This window comes from Dipodomys spectabilis, unplaced genomic scaffold (assembly GCF_019054845.1).
Source record: "Dipodomys spectabilis isolate Male_0828 unplaced genomic scaffold, ASM1905484v1 ptg000118l, whole genome shotgun sequence".
NCBI classification, from domain to species: domain Eukaryota; kingdom Metazoa; phylum Chordata; class Mammalia; order Rodentia; family Heteromyidae; genus Dipodomys; species Dipodomys spectabilis.
Genome location: NW_024870795.1, coordinates 7,681,003 through 7,698,818, shown reverse-complemented (window position 1 = coordinate 7,698,818; position 17,816 = coordinate 7,681,003). Strand labels below are relative to the sequence as shown.

General features: G+C 58.4%; 2 protein-coding genes across 17 annotated transcripts in view; one reads left to right on the top strand and one right to left on the bottom strand.

Moving 5' to 3' along the window:
* The first annotated feature begins 8,655 nt into the window (after window positions 1–8,655).
* Tmem200b (transmembrane protein 200B) lies at window positions 8,656–12,982 on the top strand. 2 transcript variants are annotated; one of them, XM_042688544.1, is made up of 3 exons: window positions 8,656–8,740; window positions 9,962–10,047; window positions 10,555–12,982. In XM_042688544.1, exon 3 carries the CDS (start codon window positions 10,575–10,577, stop codon window positions 11,487–11,489), a length of 915 nt encoding a protein of 304 aa, XP_042544478.1. In that variant the 5' UTR covers window positions 8,656–8,740; window positions 9,962–10,047; window positions 10,555–10,574; the 3' UTR covers window positions 11,490–12,982. The 2 variants fall into 2 exon arrangements, with proteins under 2 accessions (XP_042544478.1, XP_042544477.1); XM_042688543.1 differs by lacking the exon at window positions 8,656–8,740 and having other exon boundaries at window positions 9,853–10,047.
* A 1,804-nt stretch (window positions 12,983–14,786) lies between these two features.
* The window catches only part of Epb41 (erythrocyte membrane protein band 4.1), a 176,073-nt gene continuing 173,043 nt past the window's right edge, over window positions 14,787–17,816 (bottom strand). For all 15 annotated transcript variants that reach the window (XM_042688537.1, XM_042688525.1, XM_042688527.1 and 12 more), the window contains 2 exons: window positions 16,206–16,310; window positions 14,787–15,019 (listed from right to left, as the gene is read on the bottom strand). In XM_042688537.1, coding sequence (XP_042544471.1) covers window positions 16,212–16,310 — 99 coding nt within the window. In that variant the 3' untranslated portion in view covers window positions 14,787–15,019; window positions 16,206–16,211. The remainder of the gene's footprint in view (window positions 15,020–16,205; window positions 16,311–17,816) is intronic.

Sequence of the window (17,816 nt, the reverse complement as noted above, 5' to 3'; positions counted from 1 at the left end):
CATCACAAAAGAGCCATGGAAGGGCCGGGCGCTGGTGGCTCACGCCTGTAATCCTAGCTACTCAGGAGGCTGAGATCTGAGGATCTCGGTTCAAAGCCAGCCCGGGCAGGAGAGACCACGAGACTCCTTTCTTCAATAAACCACCAGAAAACCGGAAGTGGTGCTGTAGCTCAAGTGGTAGAGCGCTCGCCTTGAGCTGAAGAGCTGAGGGACAGCGCCCAGGCCCAGAGTTCAAGCCCCATGACTAACCAAAAAAAAAAAAAAGCCATGGAAGGTTCTTGAGCAGGGGAGGCAGGGGCTGCAGACGTCAGGACTCTCTGCTGACCTCCTTGCCTCGGTAGTGGGAGTTGAGCGCCTCACATCTAAGCTGGGTAGACTGGCCTGGGCAGAATGCTAGGGACACGGGTATCTCCCCCACCCCCCAGCCCAACCCCATCTCCACCCAGGCACCGAAACAAAGCTCTGTCTGCCCTGTCTGTCCATCCTGTGTCACTAGCTGTGCCCCTACGGGGACTCCCGGGGGACAGATGGGGCCATTGCACTGAGGTGGGGAGCAGGGGGGCTCACTGCTCAGCCTCTGCTTGCATTTCACCACTAAGATGCAAAGCAAGTCTAAGAAAGATGAGCCCACACCCCGGGTCTATTCCTGCCAGGAGCAGGGGCTGCATGTTTGCAGTACCCCATCTTGGCAATAGTACAATGAATACCTTTGGGAATACTTTTGTGACAGCGTAGCACAAAGGAATTGTGTAGATTCATCCTGACACAAATGAGTATGTACTCTAGTTCCATACATGAAAACTAAACCAAAACAGACCAAATTAAACCAGAGCTGTTTTTAAAAGCTATAGTAGTCTAGAGATGCCTAGAGACTCACGCTACTCGGGGGACAGAGAGTAGGAAAATCAGAACTCAAGACCAGCCCAGGACTAAGAATGTGGCTTAGTGGTAGAGTGCTTGCCTAGCATGCATGAAGCCCTGGGCAGTACCACATAAGCAGAGAAGACTGGAAGTGGTGCTGTAGCTGAAGTGGTAGAGTGCTAGCCTTGAGCAGAAGAAGGTCAGGGACAGTGCCCAGGCCCTGAGTTCAAGCCCCAGGAGTGACCCAAAAAAAGATCAGCCCAAGCAAAATTTAGCAATATCTCATCCCAACTAATATGGTGAGTTCCGCAGTCCAGTTACATAACCTGAGCTGTGTCAAAGGCACAGATAGGAGATTGGAGTGTGACTCTGGGGGAAAATGTAAGACCCTATTCTAGAAATAAATAGCAAGTGCTAGGCCCTGAGTTCAAATCCCAGTACTGCCAAACAAAGGTGACACTTGGAAAGTGTCCCCCCTCAGGTCTTCCCGCAAGTTGGCAAGGCTCTGACCTGGTCTTCACGGACTCTCAGAGGTCTGCCGTTGTCTGGATTTGTTCTGAGGTCGCAAGACTTAATCTAATTTCATTAGAACTCAGATTTTTTTTTCCCCATAAGACAAAATACATGTAAGACCCAATTCACACCTCCCAGACCCCTGCAGCTTCGTCACAGCTTTAGTAAGAACCCTGAGCCTAAAGGCATACAGATCTGAACAACTGCAGTGTTCTGTACAACACCCAGCACCGCCAGACCTGGCCGTGAACTCGGCTCTTGCTCTGCGGTGGTGAAACCAGGGAGAAGCAGAGAAGAGTCTGGCAGCACCTGCTGGCGTGCACTGCAGCGCCAGGGCGCTGACATGGGCCTTGCTCACCGCCGCCAACACCACTGCCAACCCCATGGAAACCATCCCCGCTGGACCAGAGTGCAGGGCCGGCTGGCAAATCCCCTCTACCTGCTATTCAGTAGCCAGCAGAGAGGGGGTGCTCAGCACCCCTGCCGCCATGTTTATTCCCACATGCTTCAGGAACTACAGTATGGACCAACACGAAAGTCATGGAAGTGGATTGCAGATCCTTCAGCACACGAACTTTCATTCATCCCAGCTGTTGCCCACAGGTGGCTCTTGGTCAGAGGGATTCATCTAGAAGTTAAGGAAGCTGATGATGATTCTAACCACCAGTTTGAAGGGACCCAGGAATTCAGGTGTCCCTCCGGCGGACGTCTGTGACTTGTGCTTAGAGGTGCTGGAGTCCCTCTGAGAAAGCAATCTCAGGTGCCTCCAACTCTTGGAGAACATATCCATTTTTTTTTTTTTTGGTCAGTTGTGGGGCTTGAACTCTTGTCCTGGACGCTGTCCCTCAGCTCTTCAGCTCAAGGCGAGCGCTCTACCATTTGAGCTACTGCCACTTCCGGTTTTCTGGTGGTTTATTGGAGATAAGAGTTCCTTGGGCTTTCCTGCCCGGGCTGGCTTTGAACCACGATCTTCAGATCTCAGCCTCCTGAGTAGCTAGGATTACAGGCGTGAGCCACTGGCACCCAGCTCCCCTTCCTCTTGCACAGCTCCTTTTACTGTGATAAAATCATTATGTGATGAGGGAAGTAGGGCTGGGAAGGTGGCTCAGTGGTAGAGTGCTTGCCTAGCATGCACGAAGCCCTGGGTTCAATTCCTTTGTACCACATAAACAGGAAAATCTAGAAGTGGGGCTGTGGCTCAAGTGGTAGAGTGCTAGCCTTGAGCAAAAGCAGCTCAGGACAATGTGCAGGACCTGAGTTCACACTTCAAGACTGGCAAAAGGAAAAAGTACCTAGAAATATATGTATTTATTATTTAATTTTTGCCAGTATTGGGATGTGATGTCAGGACTCCACACTTTCTAGGCCTGAGCCAGGCCCCCCTGATTCGGCAGAAGGAGTTTTCCCTCACCTACCCCACCACACTGGGTAAGGCTGCTGAGCCTTTTCCGCATTTTACCAGTGAAGCCCTGGAACACCAGGGCTTGGGCGCTGTCCTCTGCTCAAGCTAGTACTTACTCTACTCTTGAACCCCAGCTCTACTCCGGCTTTTTGGTGATTAATTGGAGCTGAGTCTTAAGGACTTTCCTGCCCCGGCTGGCTTTGAACTGCTGTCCTCAGATCTCCTGCATGTGTAGTTAGGATTACAGGCCTGAGCCACCAGCGCCTGGCTGTGTGCCTTGAGCACAGTTACTCACTCTGGTTCATGGTTTTCTGCGCTGTAAAATGAGATTCTAACCCAGACTTTGTTCCCCCGGCTCTGCCTGGATAAAGCTTTGGAGAATGGCAGGCCTGGCCTGACATCCGATGCCGTCTCAGACTCTGTGACTTGAGGCTCCTGAGGCTGGAAGCAGAACACGGCTAAGGCAGGCCAGGGCGCCTCGCTACTGCCTCTAGAACGCATCCCGCCCCACGGGCTCTGGGAGGCGCCCTGGGGTGCGCGGGCTGCACCGGGTGGGCCAGGGCTCAGCCCTGCTCTGTCACTACGGAATGATTTTGCAGCTCTGAGCCTCAGTTTCCCCTCGGTGGGGCCACTGGCTGTTAGGAGCATTGCCTGGGATCTGTTGGCCGCACAGAGTGGCTTCAGGCCCGCTGGCCCTGACCGGCTGGGTCCCCTGCACCCCGACTTAGCCACACAGTTCTGGGTCCTCCCCACGCTCTGATCTTTCCCAGGGGGGATCCTGTGCTGCAGGCCCTTCGCATGGAGCCCATCCATGAGACCTGAAGCCGGTGCCCACGTTTCAGAAGAGCCCAGGGCCCAGCAGGGGACATTGAGCACCAAGCACACCACAGGGGGAACCGGAGGAGAGCAGGGAAGGCGTGGGCCGCGAAGAAGATGATCCCGGTGTACCAGGCCACGGCCACCAGGTGGCGCCCATGGCCACCATCACCGCGTCTGGCCTAGCCCCACCGTCAGGGGGCGCCCATGCCCATTCCCGCGTCCCGCCCTAGCCTTCCGCCAGAGGGCGCTGATGCCTCCATCACAACATCCTTCCTAGCCTTGCCGCCAGGGGGCGCCCGATCCCCTATCCCTGCATCCTGCCTAGCTTCAACCACAGAAGGAGCCTGGTTCCCATCCGTGGGTCCCACCCAGCCTTGCTGCCCTCACCCCTCCTCATGCCTTGCCTCAGCCGAAGGCCCGGCCTCCATCACCATGTCCTGCCTCGCCTCACCACCAGGGGCACCATGCCTTCATCACTGCATCCCACCTAGCCTCCATGCCAGGGTGGCCTACATCTCTGTCATCCCTGCTTTGCCTAGCCTTGCCACCAGGGGGCGCCCGCACCTCCATTACCGCATCCCATCTAGCCTCGCGCCAGGGGACATTACCATGTCCCGCCTAGGCTCACCACCAGGGGGCACCCAAGCCTCCACCAGCCTATCCTGCCTAGGGGTTCCCTCCTGGCCTGGTATCCAGGCAGGAGCCACATGTGACCTAGAACAGGCATCTGCCATGGTTGCTACTAGCCTTGATCCTTAGGAGACCGGGTCTCTGCTTTCCCTCCCAGTGATAAAGAGCTCACAGCATTGTGATCTGTCACCACATGGAGGTGCCACATCTCCAGGCGGTTGACTCCTGGTTGAGTCTCTGGGATCCATTCCCAGCCTTCAGCGAGGTGTGACCAGGTTCTGACAAATAGTCTTGGGAAATAATCGTTCTGAATGTGCTCACTGAGGGAGGGTCTCAAAAGGCATATCCCCCAGCAATACTTGGGGATCAACAAGCATCTTTTTGGGTGGGAGGGGTCGGTCATGGGGCTTGAACTCAGGGTCTGGGCACTGTCCCTGAGTGCTCTACCACTCTGAGCCACAGTTCCACTTCCAATTTGGGGGTGATTAATTGGAGATAAGAGTCTCACAAACTTTCCGGCCCAGGCTGGCTTTGAACCACTCAGCCTCCTGAGTAGCTAGGATTACAGACGTGAACCACCAGTACCTGATGTCCACAAGCATCTCTAAACACAAAGCCAAAGTGAGGGCTACACATTGGGGGTGGTGGAGCAACAAGAGCTGGTGGCCTCCCTGTCCATTCTGGACAGCTAATGGTCCAGGTGTAGTAGAAAGAGAAATACTTTCTACAGTCCTGCTCTGACAACTGTCAGGCAAGTCCCAAAGAAAACAAATGTTTAGCTACAATTTAACAAGTGCTTAATACTGCAGCACATCAGTCCGCTTTTAGTGGGTTGTGCTGCAGTAACAAGCCATCCTATCTCATGATCATTGTGGGTTGACTGGGCTCCTCCCTAAGGCTTGTGCTCTGCACAATGGTGCTGTTTTCCTAAGTTACAGTGAAGGGGATGTGTACAGATATTCACAGCAATACGCCATTACTATTATGCTGTTAATGTAGCCGGCAGGGGTTCCTGTGGGGACCTGTGGTCCCCCAGAGTGCCACACTGTAGGCACTCACAGACCACCGAGGGAGGGGCAGATCTCCACCAGGGACCCTCCAGTTTCCGCCCCTTGGGAGACACAGGTGTTGACGCTGTGTGCATGGTGGCAGGCAATGCCGATTGGCACATTTTTTTTTTTTTGGGTCCGGTTGTGGGGCCTGAACTCTGGGCCTGGGCGCTGTCCCTCAGCTCTTCAGCTCAAGGCTAGCACTCTACCACTTGAGCCACAGCCCGATTGGCACATTTTTAGATCAGCGGCGCTACTCCAAGTCCTTGGCAGACTAACTCAGGAGGTCCAACCTGCTTTCCCCCAAGGCCTCCTCATAGGGACCAACTACCCCTCCCAGGCTTTGAAGAGAATTTATATTTCCAGCCCTTATTTCTTTGGAGTTTCCAAGGCTGTCTCCTCCCATTATTCCTAGTTGGATGAGAGAAACATTCCCAGTCCAAGCCGACCCCATTGGAAGTAGTTAAGAATTTGAGAAAGGGTGCGGAGAGGAGGAAGAACCGCAGAGCTGAGTTAAAGGTGGCTGGGGCTCACCGAGCACTAGTGAGGAGCTCAGTGAGCTCCCGTGATCCTCTGCGCCAGGTGGTCTGAAGGCAATCCATGACGAGAGCTGACTGAAGTTATCTGAGCACAGCTCTCCTGGGACTCCCTTGCTCAGCCCTGGCCCCTAGCAGTCAACTCAGAGGAGGTGGCCGAAGACAATTCCTGGCCTCAGTGTCACATTTTCTAGGTGAGGTAACTGCTGTGCACCTCCACAGCACGGCTGGGCCAGGAGTTTGCAAGGGGGTCCCAAATCTACAGAAGGGAAGGAGGGCAGGGCCTGTCCGTGCCAGGACTGGGGTTTGAACTGGTTCTGATTCTGGCTCTGCTGTGACCACAAGCAGCCTGGATCCCCTTGGAGGCTCAGTTTCCTCAGGCAGCTCAGCGAGATGGTGACCGGTTTGCCCAAGGGCACATGAGGAAAGCTGGACGGACCGCGTCCTCCATGAGCACCCCTGTCTCATCCCAGCTTTCCTAGGCTCTCCTGCCTTTTCTTCTCTGGGCTTTAGAGTGAAGTGAGGCTTTGCCAGAAGCCTGGAAACCTCACTGTGCAGCACAGAGCTTCCATGGAGTGGGAGATGGACCTCTCCTCTCTAAGGCCCCGAGTCCAGTGGACTTGTAGCTGTGAGGCTTGAAGCCCAGCTCTGTCCTGAAGCCCTGCTCTTCCCAGCTGCGTCACCCTGGGCAAGTCTCTGCCCTTGTAAAATGGAGCACTAGGACTGGGGGTGCATTGAACCCACACACTCATCTGCCCGTGATGGCCGCGTGACAGGGGCAGGCGCATGGAGAAGGGCTGTCACTCGCTCAGGGCCACCCGGGAAGGACGGAAGGGCACCACCGGCGCTGGGCACCATGGCCCGCTCCCAGGACGGCGCTGAGCTCCTCGCTGAGCTCTCAGGCCTCACGGGATGGGCGTGTAGCGCCACATGGCCGCTGGCCACGGCACGAGCTTCTCCTGGGCCTCGGGACATCCTAGGCTCTCAGGCCGAGATGAATCCTGGGTCCTGCTGAATTCCCACCGCCAAGGGTCGAGCCGTGGCTGCAGGGCCATCGGGTCAGGTCTCGGCCCCCACTCTGTCCCCCCCGAGACACCTCTCCCAGGCCTCCCCTAGGCCGGATGTGAAGAGGGTGCGGTCCACAGAGGCCAGCGCGGTTTGGGAGGACCTAGCCCCCCTGGGGGCCGGGGGGGGGGGCCTCACCGGGCCCAGGGCCCAGGGCTGCCCCTCCGCAGGGCGCAGACACTCAGCCTGCGGGATTAGGGGGCTCCATTCACTGAGCTGGGGCCGAGGTCTGGGGTTCCCCAACACCCCGGGAAGGCTGCGAGGCTGGGGGGCGGGGGGAGATGGGGGAAGCTGGAGGAGCCGGTGGTCAAGGCGCCATGCGGAGGTGCTGTCAGACAGGCCTGGTGGCTGCCCAGCCTGTGCCCCCCCCCGCCTGTGCCCCCCAGCCTGTGCCCCCCTCCCCCAGCCTGTGCCCCCCCGCCTGTGCCCCTCAGCCTGTGCCCCCCCCGCCTGTGCCCCCTCCCCCGCCTGTGCCCCCCCCCGCCTGTGCCCCCCTCCCCCGCCTGTGCCCCCCTCCCCCGCCTGTGCCCCCCAGCCTGTGCCCCCCTCCCCCGCCTGTGCCCCCCAGCCTGTGCCCCCCTCCCCCGCCTGTGCCCCCCAGCCTGTGCCCCCCAGCCTGTGCCCCCCCAGCCTGTGCCCCCAGCCTGTGCCCCCCAGCCTGTGCCCCCTCCCCCGCCTGTGCCCCCCCAGCCTGGGCAGGGCGGGGACTGTGAGCCCCGAGTCAGGGTGCGGGCAGGGATGGAGTGGGCAGGGGCGGGTGGGGGGCGCCCCGGAACGGCCGGGCCGCGGGAAGCACAGGCAGAGGCACCCGCCGAGCGTCCCGCCCGACGGGGGAGGCAGGAACGGGGTGGCCTCGCTCCCCCCATCTGCGGCCATCGGGGCCCCGGGGCTGGCCTGGCTTCCGGGGGTTCTGAGAGGTCTCGGGGCGCGGGCGCGCCGGGTCCCCTCGGGGAGCTGTGGCCGTGGCGGATCCAAGCCGCGCGGCCCGGCCCCGCCCCGCCCCGCGCCCCGCCCCGCCCGCCCCGCGCCCCGCCCCGCGCCCCGCCCCGCGCCCCGCCCCGCCCGCCCCGCGCCCCGCCCCGCGCCGCCCGCCGCGGCCGCAGCCGGGTCTCATTAGCGCCCATCCCCCGCCCGCGCCGCGTGCCGGGGGGTCCCGCGGCCGGCGGGGGCGGGAGGGGGGCTTCTAATCAGTCCCAGGCCGGAAATTATCCCGAGGGCCCCGCCGTCGAGCCCGCCCCCCGCATCATGGAAACTGGAGGTCCGCCCGGCCCCGCCGCGCACCCGCGTTCCCGCCCCGGGGCGGCGGGCCCCGGAGCCGGGGCAGCCGGCGGGTCCTGCCCGGCTGCTGCAGCCGCCGAGGGCTCGGGGCGCCCGGGTCGGCTCTGCGGGGTGCGGGGTGCCCCTCGCCCCGCGCGGATGAGGCGGCGGGGTTGGGGCTGCGGAAAGGCCGAGGGGTCCGGGGAGAGCGGGGGGCCGGGGGCCGGCGGGCGCGGAGTGCGGGTCCACCGTCTTCAGGCTGGGGCCGCGGGTCGGGTAGCGGACTCCTGGGCTCGGGGTCCGTTTCCAGCCCGGGGGGGGCGCCCTCCCAAGTCGGGGCGCAGCATGTGCGCTGGGGCGGGCGGCGGGGGCGCAGGGCTCGGGCTCGGGCCCTCGGGGGGCGCCCGGGGCGCGCACGGCGCTCACCTGCGGCCCAGGGGCCCGAGCGGCCGCGGCTGGCGGCGCCCCGCGGGGTTCCGGGGGGTCTCGGGGGCTCCCGGGGGCGGGGCCGGGGCGGGGCCGGGGCGGGGCTCCGCGGAGACCCAGGCGGCCCCGGAACCGCCGCGCGCGGACTCGGACCCCGACCTGGCCGGGCACGGAGGCGTCAGGTGAGCAGAACTGGGGGCTGTGCCGCCCCCCCAAACACCACTTTCGCTAACTTTCTGCCTGGCTCCTCCCCTGGGATGGGCCTGGGGGCGGGAGCCCGGCCTTCCCTTTCCCCTAGGCCCGAGAGGGGGCGCGGGCGCCGGCGGGACCCCGGCGAACAGGGCGCTCGGCTGCCGGAGCAACTTCTCGGGATCTGGGCACGGGCGGGGCCGCCGCGTTCCCGCGTTCCCGGCCGGGTTCCGGGGTTCCCCGCAGCGTGCCCCGCGCCCTCGAGTCCGGAGCCTCGGAACCGGACCTCACGTCAGTGCTCGGCACGCGTTCGGCTCCAGCGGCCGCCACGAAGTTGGCAGTGGGGCCCCAGCCTCGGCGTGCGGCGGGGGCGGGGGCCGCTTTTCTAGTTCCGAGCTGGGGATGGGGTTCCATACTCGGGGACAATGGGGAACCAGGCCTGGCTGCTCCCGATCGCGCCTGCGGCTGTGCCCAGAAGTGCCGGGACCCCGGCCGGCTGCCCCGCGCCGCTCGGGGCTGCGGGTTCCACGGGTGGAAACCAGGTTTGGGGCGGGGGAGCCGCTGCTCCGCGTTAGGCCGGACCTGGCGCTGCCGTCCGAGGCCGGCCCGGGCGGCCCGCCGGGCGCTGCGGGCCGGGGTGGGCGCGAAGGCCTCTCCGCGCGCTCGGGCCCCGGCTCCCCGCGCTCGGTCGCTCACTGACCAGACTGGGGAGCGAGGGCGCCCCGCTGCACAGCGAGGCCCGCGTCCTGCCTTTCGTGGGGGGCCATAAACGCACAGTCCGGCCGCCCTTGCCCCAGCTGGCCGGGAAGGGACCGAGCCGCGAGCCCCGGACCCCGGGGCCGCAGGGGCGGTGCTGCTGGGGCCGGGACGAGGTCCACTGAGGCCTCGGGCGGAGGAGGCTGGAAAAAGAGGCCAGGCGGCGGGAAAAGGGGGGGATGATTCATCCAGGAGCCCGAATCGGAAACGCCGCAATCTGGGAACAGCCGTGCCTGGGCCGACGGGAGAGCCGGGAGGGGAGTCCGTCCGTCCGGCGAGGCCCCTTCACCGGGCTCCGGCCTCCGGCCGGGCCGCTGGGGGGTGGGGGGGTGGGGAGGCCTCCTCGGGCGGAGTGGAAGGAATCTGGACCAAGACCGCGTCCGCCTCCTCGCCTCTGACTGGCTGGTCTGGGTCGGAGCGGTCTTCCCGGAGTCTAGCTCGAGTCTCTTCTGCTGCAGCTCCAGTGCTGACTGAGGAAGTCTGGAAGGAGGGGGCGGGCAAGGCGAGGCCGGAGTCAGTGACACCCCCTCCTTCCCACGCTGCGGTATGTAAGGCGCGGGGAGGGCGGCGCGAGCGACCCCGGCGGCCCCGTGCGCGCCGGGCGCCCCCACCCCCCCTTCTCCGTTACTACGGTGCGGCCACGTGCGGGGGTGGGGTCGAGCCCGGGCGGTACTTACCGGCGAGACGCGGCCGCCGGGGCCCACGCTTCCCGCGGCGGAGCCCCGCGGGCCTGGGGGAGAGGGCGCCGGCGGCCGGAGCCCCGCAGCCCGGGCTGCGCCAGGGAGCGGCCCGCAGCCCCCTCCCTGCTCCCCGCGCGCGGGCCCGGCCAACTCCGGCTTCTGGCGCCGAGCTCCGCTGCGGAAAACCCGGGCGGGGGCGGCTCAGGGCCCCGCAGCCCGGGAGAATCCGGGGGTGGCCGCCAGGGATCTCCAAGCGGCCGGGGCGAGGCGGCCCCAGCTTCCCCCCTCCCCCGATTTGGGCCCCGAGCCTGGAGCTCCCCCCCCCCCCAGGTCCGTCGGGTCAGTCCCCGCCTTCCGTCTTCTCTCCGCAGAGCGCCCGGACGACAGGGAGATGACGGCCGGGAGCCCCGGAGACTGCGTGGAGGTGCGGAGGAGCCCCGAGGGCCGCGTCTCCCGCCTGGGCCGCCGCCTGGGCCGGCGCCGGCGCCCGCGCTCCCCGCCGGAGCCGCTGCGGGTGCGGGCGAGGCTGCGGCTGCGCTCGCCGTCGGGGGCGTTCGCGGCTCTGGGGGCGCTCGTGGTCCTGGTGGGCATGGGCATCGCCGTGGCCGGCTACTGGCCGCACCGCGCGGGGGCCCCGGGGCCCCGGGCCGCCAACGCCAGCTCACCCCGGGTCAGCGAGCTGCGACGCGAGGGTCGCGGGGCGGGCCGCGCCCACGGGCCGCACGAGCGGCTGCGGCTGCTGGGGCCGGTGATTATGGGCGTCGGCCTGTTCGTGTTCATCTGCGCCAACACGCTTCTGTATGAGAACCGAGACCTGGAGACCAGGCGGCTCCGCCAGGGGGTGCTGCGGGCTCAGGCCCTGCGGCCCCCCGACGGCCCGGGCCGGGACCTCCTCCCCAGCCCCGGGCCCAGGACTGCCGGAGCCCTGGGCTGCGCAGAGCCAGAAAGTTGGGACCTGTCCCCGCATCGGGGCCCCTCGCCCGTCCCGTCAGTGCGGAGTCTGCGTTCAGAGCCTGCTAATCCTCGCTTGGGGTTACCTGCCCTGCTCAACAGCTACCCGCTGAAGGGCCCGGGGCTGCCCCCACCGTGGGGTCCACGAACCCAGCCTGGCCACGTGATCATCACAGTGCAGCCCTCTGGTTCCTGTATTGAACATTCCAAGTCTCTGGACCTGGGACTTGGGGAGCTCCTCCTGGGGGCCCCAGCCACTCGGGACTGTGCTCACCGAAGCTGGCCACGGCTGGACCGCCTCAGCCTGGGGGGGTATGCCAAATTGGGAGGAGGAGAGTTGGGGGCCCGGGTCTGAGAAGCAGGGAAACACCTGCTATGAGGCAGCACCATGGGCCGTGGTTAACAGGACCGGAGGACCGGTGGTCCCATGTCTAGTAGTAGCTGCTTCTGTCACATCCCAGGTCAGGATGGATGCCCTGACTCCCGCAGCCACTAAGGCCTCCTGACCCATACGTGGGCAGAAAAATGCCGGCTGCACTGGGCTCAATGAGCGGGCCAGGCGTGTTTTAATGTGCAGTGCGGAGACCAGCATGACTCGGCCTCAGGATTGTCTTCTGCCTCTACCTGTGGCCTTACCCCCGGATAGGTACCTGAGGGGGGTGGAGGTCCAGGCCAAGGTGATCAGGAGATGCATGGGGTTTGTTTAAGTGGGGGGCAAGGACCCTTAAGACTTGGAAGGTAGGTTGGGAGGTTTCATCTGCACTGGTGATGGAATCTGGGCCTCTGGGAAGATGGTGTGAAGCTGAGAAACTCCCACTGCCACCTGGGGTGGGGAGTGAGCCTTTGACTCCCACCACCTAAGACTCTTTCTTCCCTTGGCCCTGGGGGGCTCTAACCCAGGAGGGTCATTACTGCCACTGCCTTGCCCTGAGGTCTGGCCCTTCCTTCATCGTAGCCTATGCTACAACAGCACCCTCCTGTTTTGACAGACAGCACTGACCAGTTCTCACAAGGCCCCTTCTACAATCCTGATGCTGTACTTTGGCCAGTGTGGGTAGCTCAGACTACGCCTTCCGTTTAAGTCTCTCCCACGCAGGTTTAATTTTCCCCATGCTACTGAAGGAAGAGAAATGGAAAAGTGGATCAGTCCTTATAGGCATTTTTTTTGAAGTTTATTGAAAAATGCAATACAAGAAGCAAGACCAAACACAGATCTCAACACTACAACCACCCCCCTCACTACAAAAGGCCGAAACAGCAGACCTAAATTGTTGCCTATTTAATCTAAGGGTTCTTGCCAATGTAATTCTGCTGCCATAGTTCTATTTTGTCAAGAAATGTAAACAACTACTTGATATATGATTCATAATTTTTTTAAAAAATTTACAAAGCTCCTTCATTTTTGTCACCAAAATAATACATTTGAGAGATTTTAAAAACAGGTAGCCTGCACCTGGCATCCTGAACAGAGTTCCTGTGAGTGTCAAGGATGGTGGGCTCCACTTCCCAAGGTGGTCTCCTCAGTCCCCCCAGGAATACACAGCGCTGGCCTGGGAGGGGGTGGGGCAGGTGTTCTGACAGGGCCCTGCAGGTAGGCTCCCTGGGCTTATGAGGACAGGTCTTGCTTTGTGGGTAGGTGGCAGAGATCTCATGAAGTTTGAAGGAAACCTTTACTTCTGAAGTAAAAATAAAATTGCAGCGAGATTTGTTACTGTGGTGTGTCTGAGTCACTTTAGGAAAACTGCTGCCAGGCTTCTGACCCTGGAAATCTTAATCCCCTCCCCCTTCACCATTTCTACCTGGACAGAGTTGGTTCATACACGCATACACACACACACAAACTGCAGAGTGAAAAAAATCCAAACAATTGCCAAACCTTGAGATCTGTTGCCAGAGAAGGAGGAAGGGGGAAGAGGCCTGGAAGGATGCTAGAGTTCTTTGGGTCCAGAGACAAAGGCTGCAGAGAGGAGGAGTGAGTGGAGTAAGAGCTGAGGAAAGTTCAAGCCCTCAGATCTGAGGTGGAGGTCCTGTGCTGTTAGAACTGCTGCACTGAGCTGGATCACGCACCATATTTGGGGTAGTGGACCCTTGTCTCCCCCCCCCATCTTCTCTATCCCAGATTTCAGCTCTATGAGCTGGGAAGGAAATGCTCCTTCCACAGAAGGTCTGGCCTTGGAGAAGCCAGCAAAGTCAGCTAAGCTTGACTGATAAGAGGGGGAGTTCTAACATGCCACCACTTCAAGCTCCACCACAGCCTGTAAGTTCATTCCTGAGAGAGGACAGCCTCCTTCCCTCATGTCTGTCACATGTCCCACCATGCCCCCCCCCCCCCCCCGCCTTAGAGAGCTGCGTGTCGGCAGTCACAGTCCATGTGAGAACGAAAGGGAAAACACACAAAAAAATCAAATCGCTCAGTTCACCTAAACAGAAGTCAATTAGTAAGGGCTGTGGTGTCCTGCCACTGGCTACTGACTTCTCTTGTTCACTGCCCTTGGGCCCCCCAGTGACTGCTGTCATTGACACACTGTCTAATCTCATGATGCTCCTTTCTAGCCTAGAATCTGGATTCCAAGATGCTTCCAGGCAGGTCTGTTTGGGGGAGGAAGCAAGCTGGACTAGAGAAGCCTGTTTGACTTTTTTTAATACTCCCAAATCCTTAGTAGGAATCAGGGGCACCAGACCTCATTTTCAAAATGAAGCCAGAGAGAGAGAAAAGAATAATAAAAACTAAATTGGAAGCCTTCTAGGAAAGCAAGCCTACATAATTTGATAGACCTCAGGCAGTGAATGGGAATGAGTAGGGGGCTTTGTACCCCTGTCTCGTGGTGTCCTGTGGGAGTGGCCACCAAAAGCCAATACTTTGCTTACTGAAGGGTCTCCTTAGGCAGGTGCTTGTAGAGAGCAGGAAGGTCAAAGACCATGACTCTCCGAGTGCTCCTTGGTGGAAGTGCTCCTTAGCTGGAGCTGAAGTAAATGCCACCGCTCCTTCGAGTGAGGTGCACACTCCCAGAACTAGACCTTATTTAAAAAACCTCATTAACTTTCCTTTGCCAAACCACCACTGAAAATGTTCCACTAGAACATAGCTAAAAAAAAAAAAAGGTCTGTTTTTCCATGTGTTTTAGTCTCCTTGGCTAGGTGCTTGGGGTACTGGGCAAAACCATGGCTTCTGGTAAGGTGTGAGGGCGGGGGGAAGTGAAGGCCACAGATACTTGTTCAAACATTCACAGTATCAGATACATCTGAAGCAACTTCCTACATCTCTGACCTAAGGAAGCTCCAAAGTAGAGAGAAGGAGAGAGGGAAGGCAACCAACACTACATTCTCAGCAGAGGCCCGCCTCATCAGACACCCTCACCAAGGGAGAAGACATTTATCTGCTTAACATGCTGGTGACATTATATGGTTGGCTTTGAGAAAGAGCTGGTTCATGAAGTTTCTGCTGTCATCCGAAGGGTAAAATTTGGGGTAGAGGGGCATCCCAGGGAATTGACTTTGGCCTCCAACATAGTTGACAGAGTCTCTGAAGGATGTCCTGAAATCTGTAGACCCTTTCAGTACCTGGGTTGAGGATCAGTGAGGAGAGCCTAGGTTGAATGGGTTACAAATTATCCCATTAAAAAAACCCAAAAAACTCTTCAAAAACGGTTCATAGAATGAAAAGTGGAACAATTTCTGGTATCACAATATAGAAAAAGATCTTGAAAAGGATCAATGATATCTAGAAGAATCTCGATATAAATTCCAAATAGAAAACAAAGTAAATTTTCTGGTGGTCTAGAATGATCTTGAAAGTCTGGAGTCTGACTTGCAGGCTGGCTTCTTTAGCATTTCGCTGGTTTGTCTTGGGCATAGGGAGGGCAGGGAGTTGGGGTAGGATAGTTCCTAGGGGAAAGAAAAAAAAGCACATTTTAAAATCTCGCAAAGAAGCCAGCTTCCTGCTGCTACTGCCAACTCTTGGTGGCCATAAGTGACAATTAGAACTAAATACTGGGCTGATGTCTGTAATCCTAGCTACTCAGGAGGCTGAGATCTGCAGATTGCTGTTCAGAGCCAGCCCAGGCAGGAAAGCCCATGAGACTCTTTATCTCCAATTAACCAACTGAAAACCAGAAATGGAGCTGTGGCTCAAAATAGCAGAGCACTAGTCTTGAGCAAAAAAGCTCAGGGACTGTGCCCAGGTCCTAAATTCAAGCCCCATGTCTGACAAAAAAGAAAAAGAAGTGAATACTAGGCCAGTCCTTCCTGATGACTCTTCAGGTCTACGCATGAATTTACCTGGATGCCCCAAAGCAGTTTTCTGCTTCCAATGTTCTGGTCTGGTCCCAGCGCTTTAGCCACTTTCCCAGAGCCTTCCCAGTCCTCACCCTTCTAGAAGCCTTGGTCTTGCAGGCTCAGAGATTCCAGAGATACAGAGTACCCCAGCAGCAGAGAGAGGGCAGGGAAAGGTGAATGAAGTACAGGAAGATTCCAGAGGTGGGTGAGGTTTATATCCTCACTGCAGGTACATTAAGGCAGGAAGACACAAATGATCTGGCTGTTTTGATTAGAGCCAAATACTTTAAAAAATTAATACAAAGATATGTATTAGATTTTATGAAGATACAAGATGAATTGACTACAGCTCCAGCCTTCAGATTGTGTATATGTATCTATATATTTGTGTGTGTGCGTGTGAGAGAGAGAGAGAAAGAGAGAGAGAGAGAGAGAGAAAGAAAGAGAGAGAGAGAGTGTGTCTGTGCTCAGGGCCTTGAAATTTTTTTACTTAAGGCTGACATTGAGCCACAAACTCTAGCCCTGACTTTTTGTTGATTAATTGGAGATGAGAGGCTCTTGAATTTGTCGAGTCTGGTTTCAAACCTCAGTCCTCAGATCTCAGACTCCTGAGTAGCTGGGATTACAGGTGTGAGCCACCAGTGCTCAGACCAGATATTTTAAAGTTATGATTATTATCATCTTCAAGGAGCCAGATGCTTAATATTCTCTGCCTTACTTTATCAAGTTCCAGTGTTGTCACCTAGTGGTACCTCAAGTTCCAGCTGTGACTCGCTCAGGCTGAGGCATCTCCTACCTGAGCTCATTCCTCAGAGATCTCAGTCTCCTGATGGACGACCACCTTGGTCACTGACATGTCCGGATGCTGCTCCTTTGCTTCCTTGATAGCTTGTACAAGGACCTGTGAACAAGAAATAGAGCCCATTGTGCACAAAGCAGCCTGGCTAGTGAAGGAAGGCACTCATCATTTCTGACAACGTACCAGGACACATTGCACTTAGGCTAGAGGAAGCTGATCATTACCCTGCCCCTCCACCATCCTGCATAGTAGAGGCTCCTGGGCCAATGACACACAGGCAGGGAAGGATAGAGCTTTCCTTCAAGGAGTTGGACAGGGACTTCAGAAGTTCAGTGAAGGCTTACTGTGTGCCACACCCTGGTCTAAGCATATCATTCATCATTTATTTAATCCTCACAACATGTTTTCCCTCCTTCCTTACAGAGGAGTAAACTGCAGGTTAATTAAGTGCTTGTCGTCTCATAGCTAGTACATAACTTTGCTCTTTACCACACTGTCTGGTAGGTTCCCAGGGGGGCCTGTTGAATGTTGGAGGAGTTTGGGCATGGGAGGAAGGCTAAGATCACACAGAGAAGGTCAAAGGAAGCCAGTGGTACCACTTGCCCAGCTGTTAGCATTGCCTGCAGTCTCCTTCCCCCCACCCAAGAATAGAGGACTGGCTGGAATTCCCCAGCTGCCTGCTCACTCTGGATCCTGAAAATCATCTCTAGGAGGGACAAGAGAAGAGGAAAACTCTTCTGTCCTCTCAGCTTCATGAAAGGTATTCTTGGACTTGCCACCTATAGATCCAGGCTCCTCCTCCCTGAGCCTGTTTTTCTAACCCATTTACTCCCACTTCTCACCCAGCTCAAGCGCTCCCTGGCACCTCTGCCTCTTCCTCTCTAAGAAGGCCCACATGCACCTCACTGCTTTCCTTAGGAGGCCTTCCTAAAGTGCAGCTCTCCTCAACCAGAGAGCACTACTCCCCATGCTTCTTGGACACATCACTCCAGATAAAACCTGTGATGGTATTTACGTGACAAGGGTGAAACTAGGGCTCACAGAAGTTACTGGGGCACACCGGTGAAGCTGCCTGCAAACCACAAGCACCCGTATCCACAGCTCTGCTGTGTAGTGAGGACTGAGCACTCAGCATGGGCTCAGGCCATACCTGAAGGAGGCTAGGAGGCTGTGGGCCGCCCCCTTGGGCTCTGCATCCTTGTTTCTGAGACCCCAATCCCAGTACTCCCAGCTCTAAGACTCAGCCTGCTGCCAAGGGAACTGCCAGCATTGCAGCTCAGCTTTCCTTCCTTGCAGGCAGGCAGCTCATCAGCATAAAGGCCCAGAGTTATAGCTCTGGCAGTCCTGTCAGTGATTCCAGAGGCATTTGCATAGTCTCCTCCACCCCCTCTTCTCTGCAGCTTTGCTGGTCTAACCTCGCCCAGCGGAGAATAGGGAACAGTAATCCTGACCTTATTATTTGATAATTGCTTGTAGCAAACAATTAGCACCCAATTATCATAAAAATATAGAACTTTTAACACCCAGAAGGGCCCAGGAATTATTTGGATTCATCCACTCTCTTTCAGGAGAAGAAAACTACCAGAGATAAGGTGATTTGCCTAAGGT

Coding starts and splice junctions, on each gene's coding strand:
- Tmem200b (XM_042688544.1), top strand. CDS start 10,575: ATGACGGCCGGGAGCCCCGGAGACTGCGTGGAGGTGCGGAGGAGCCCC.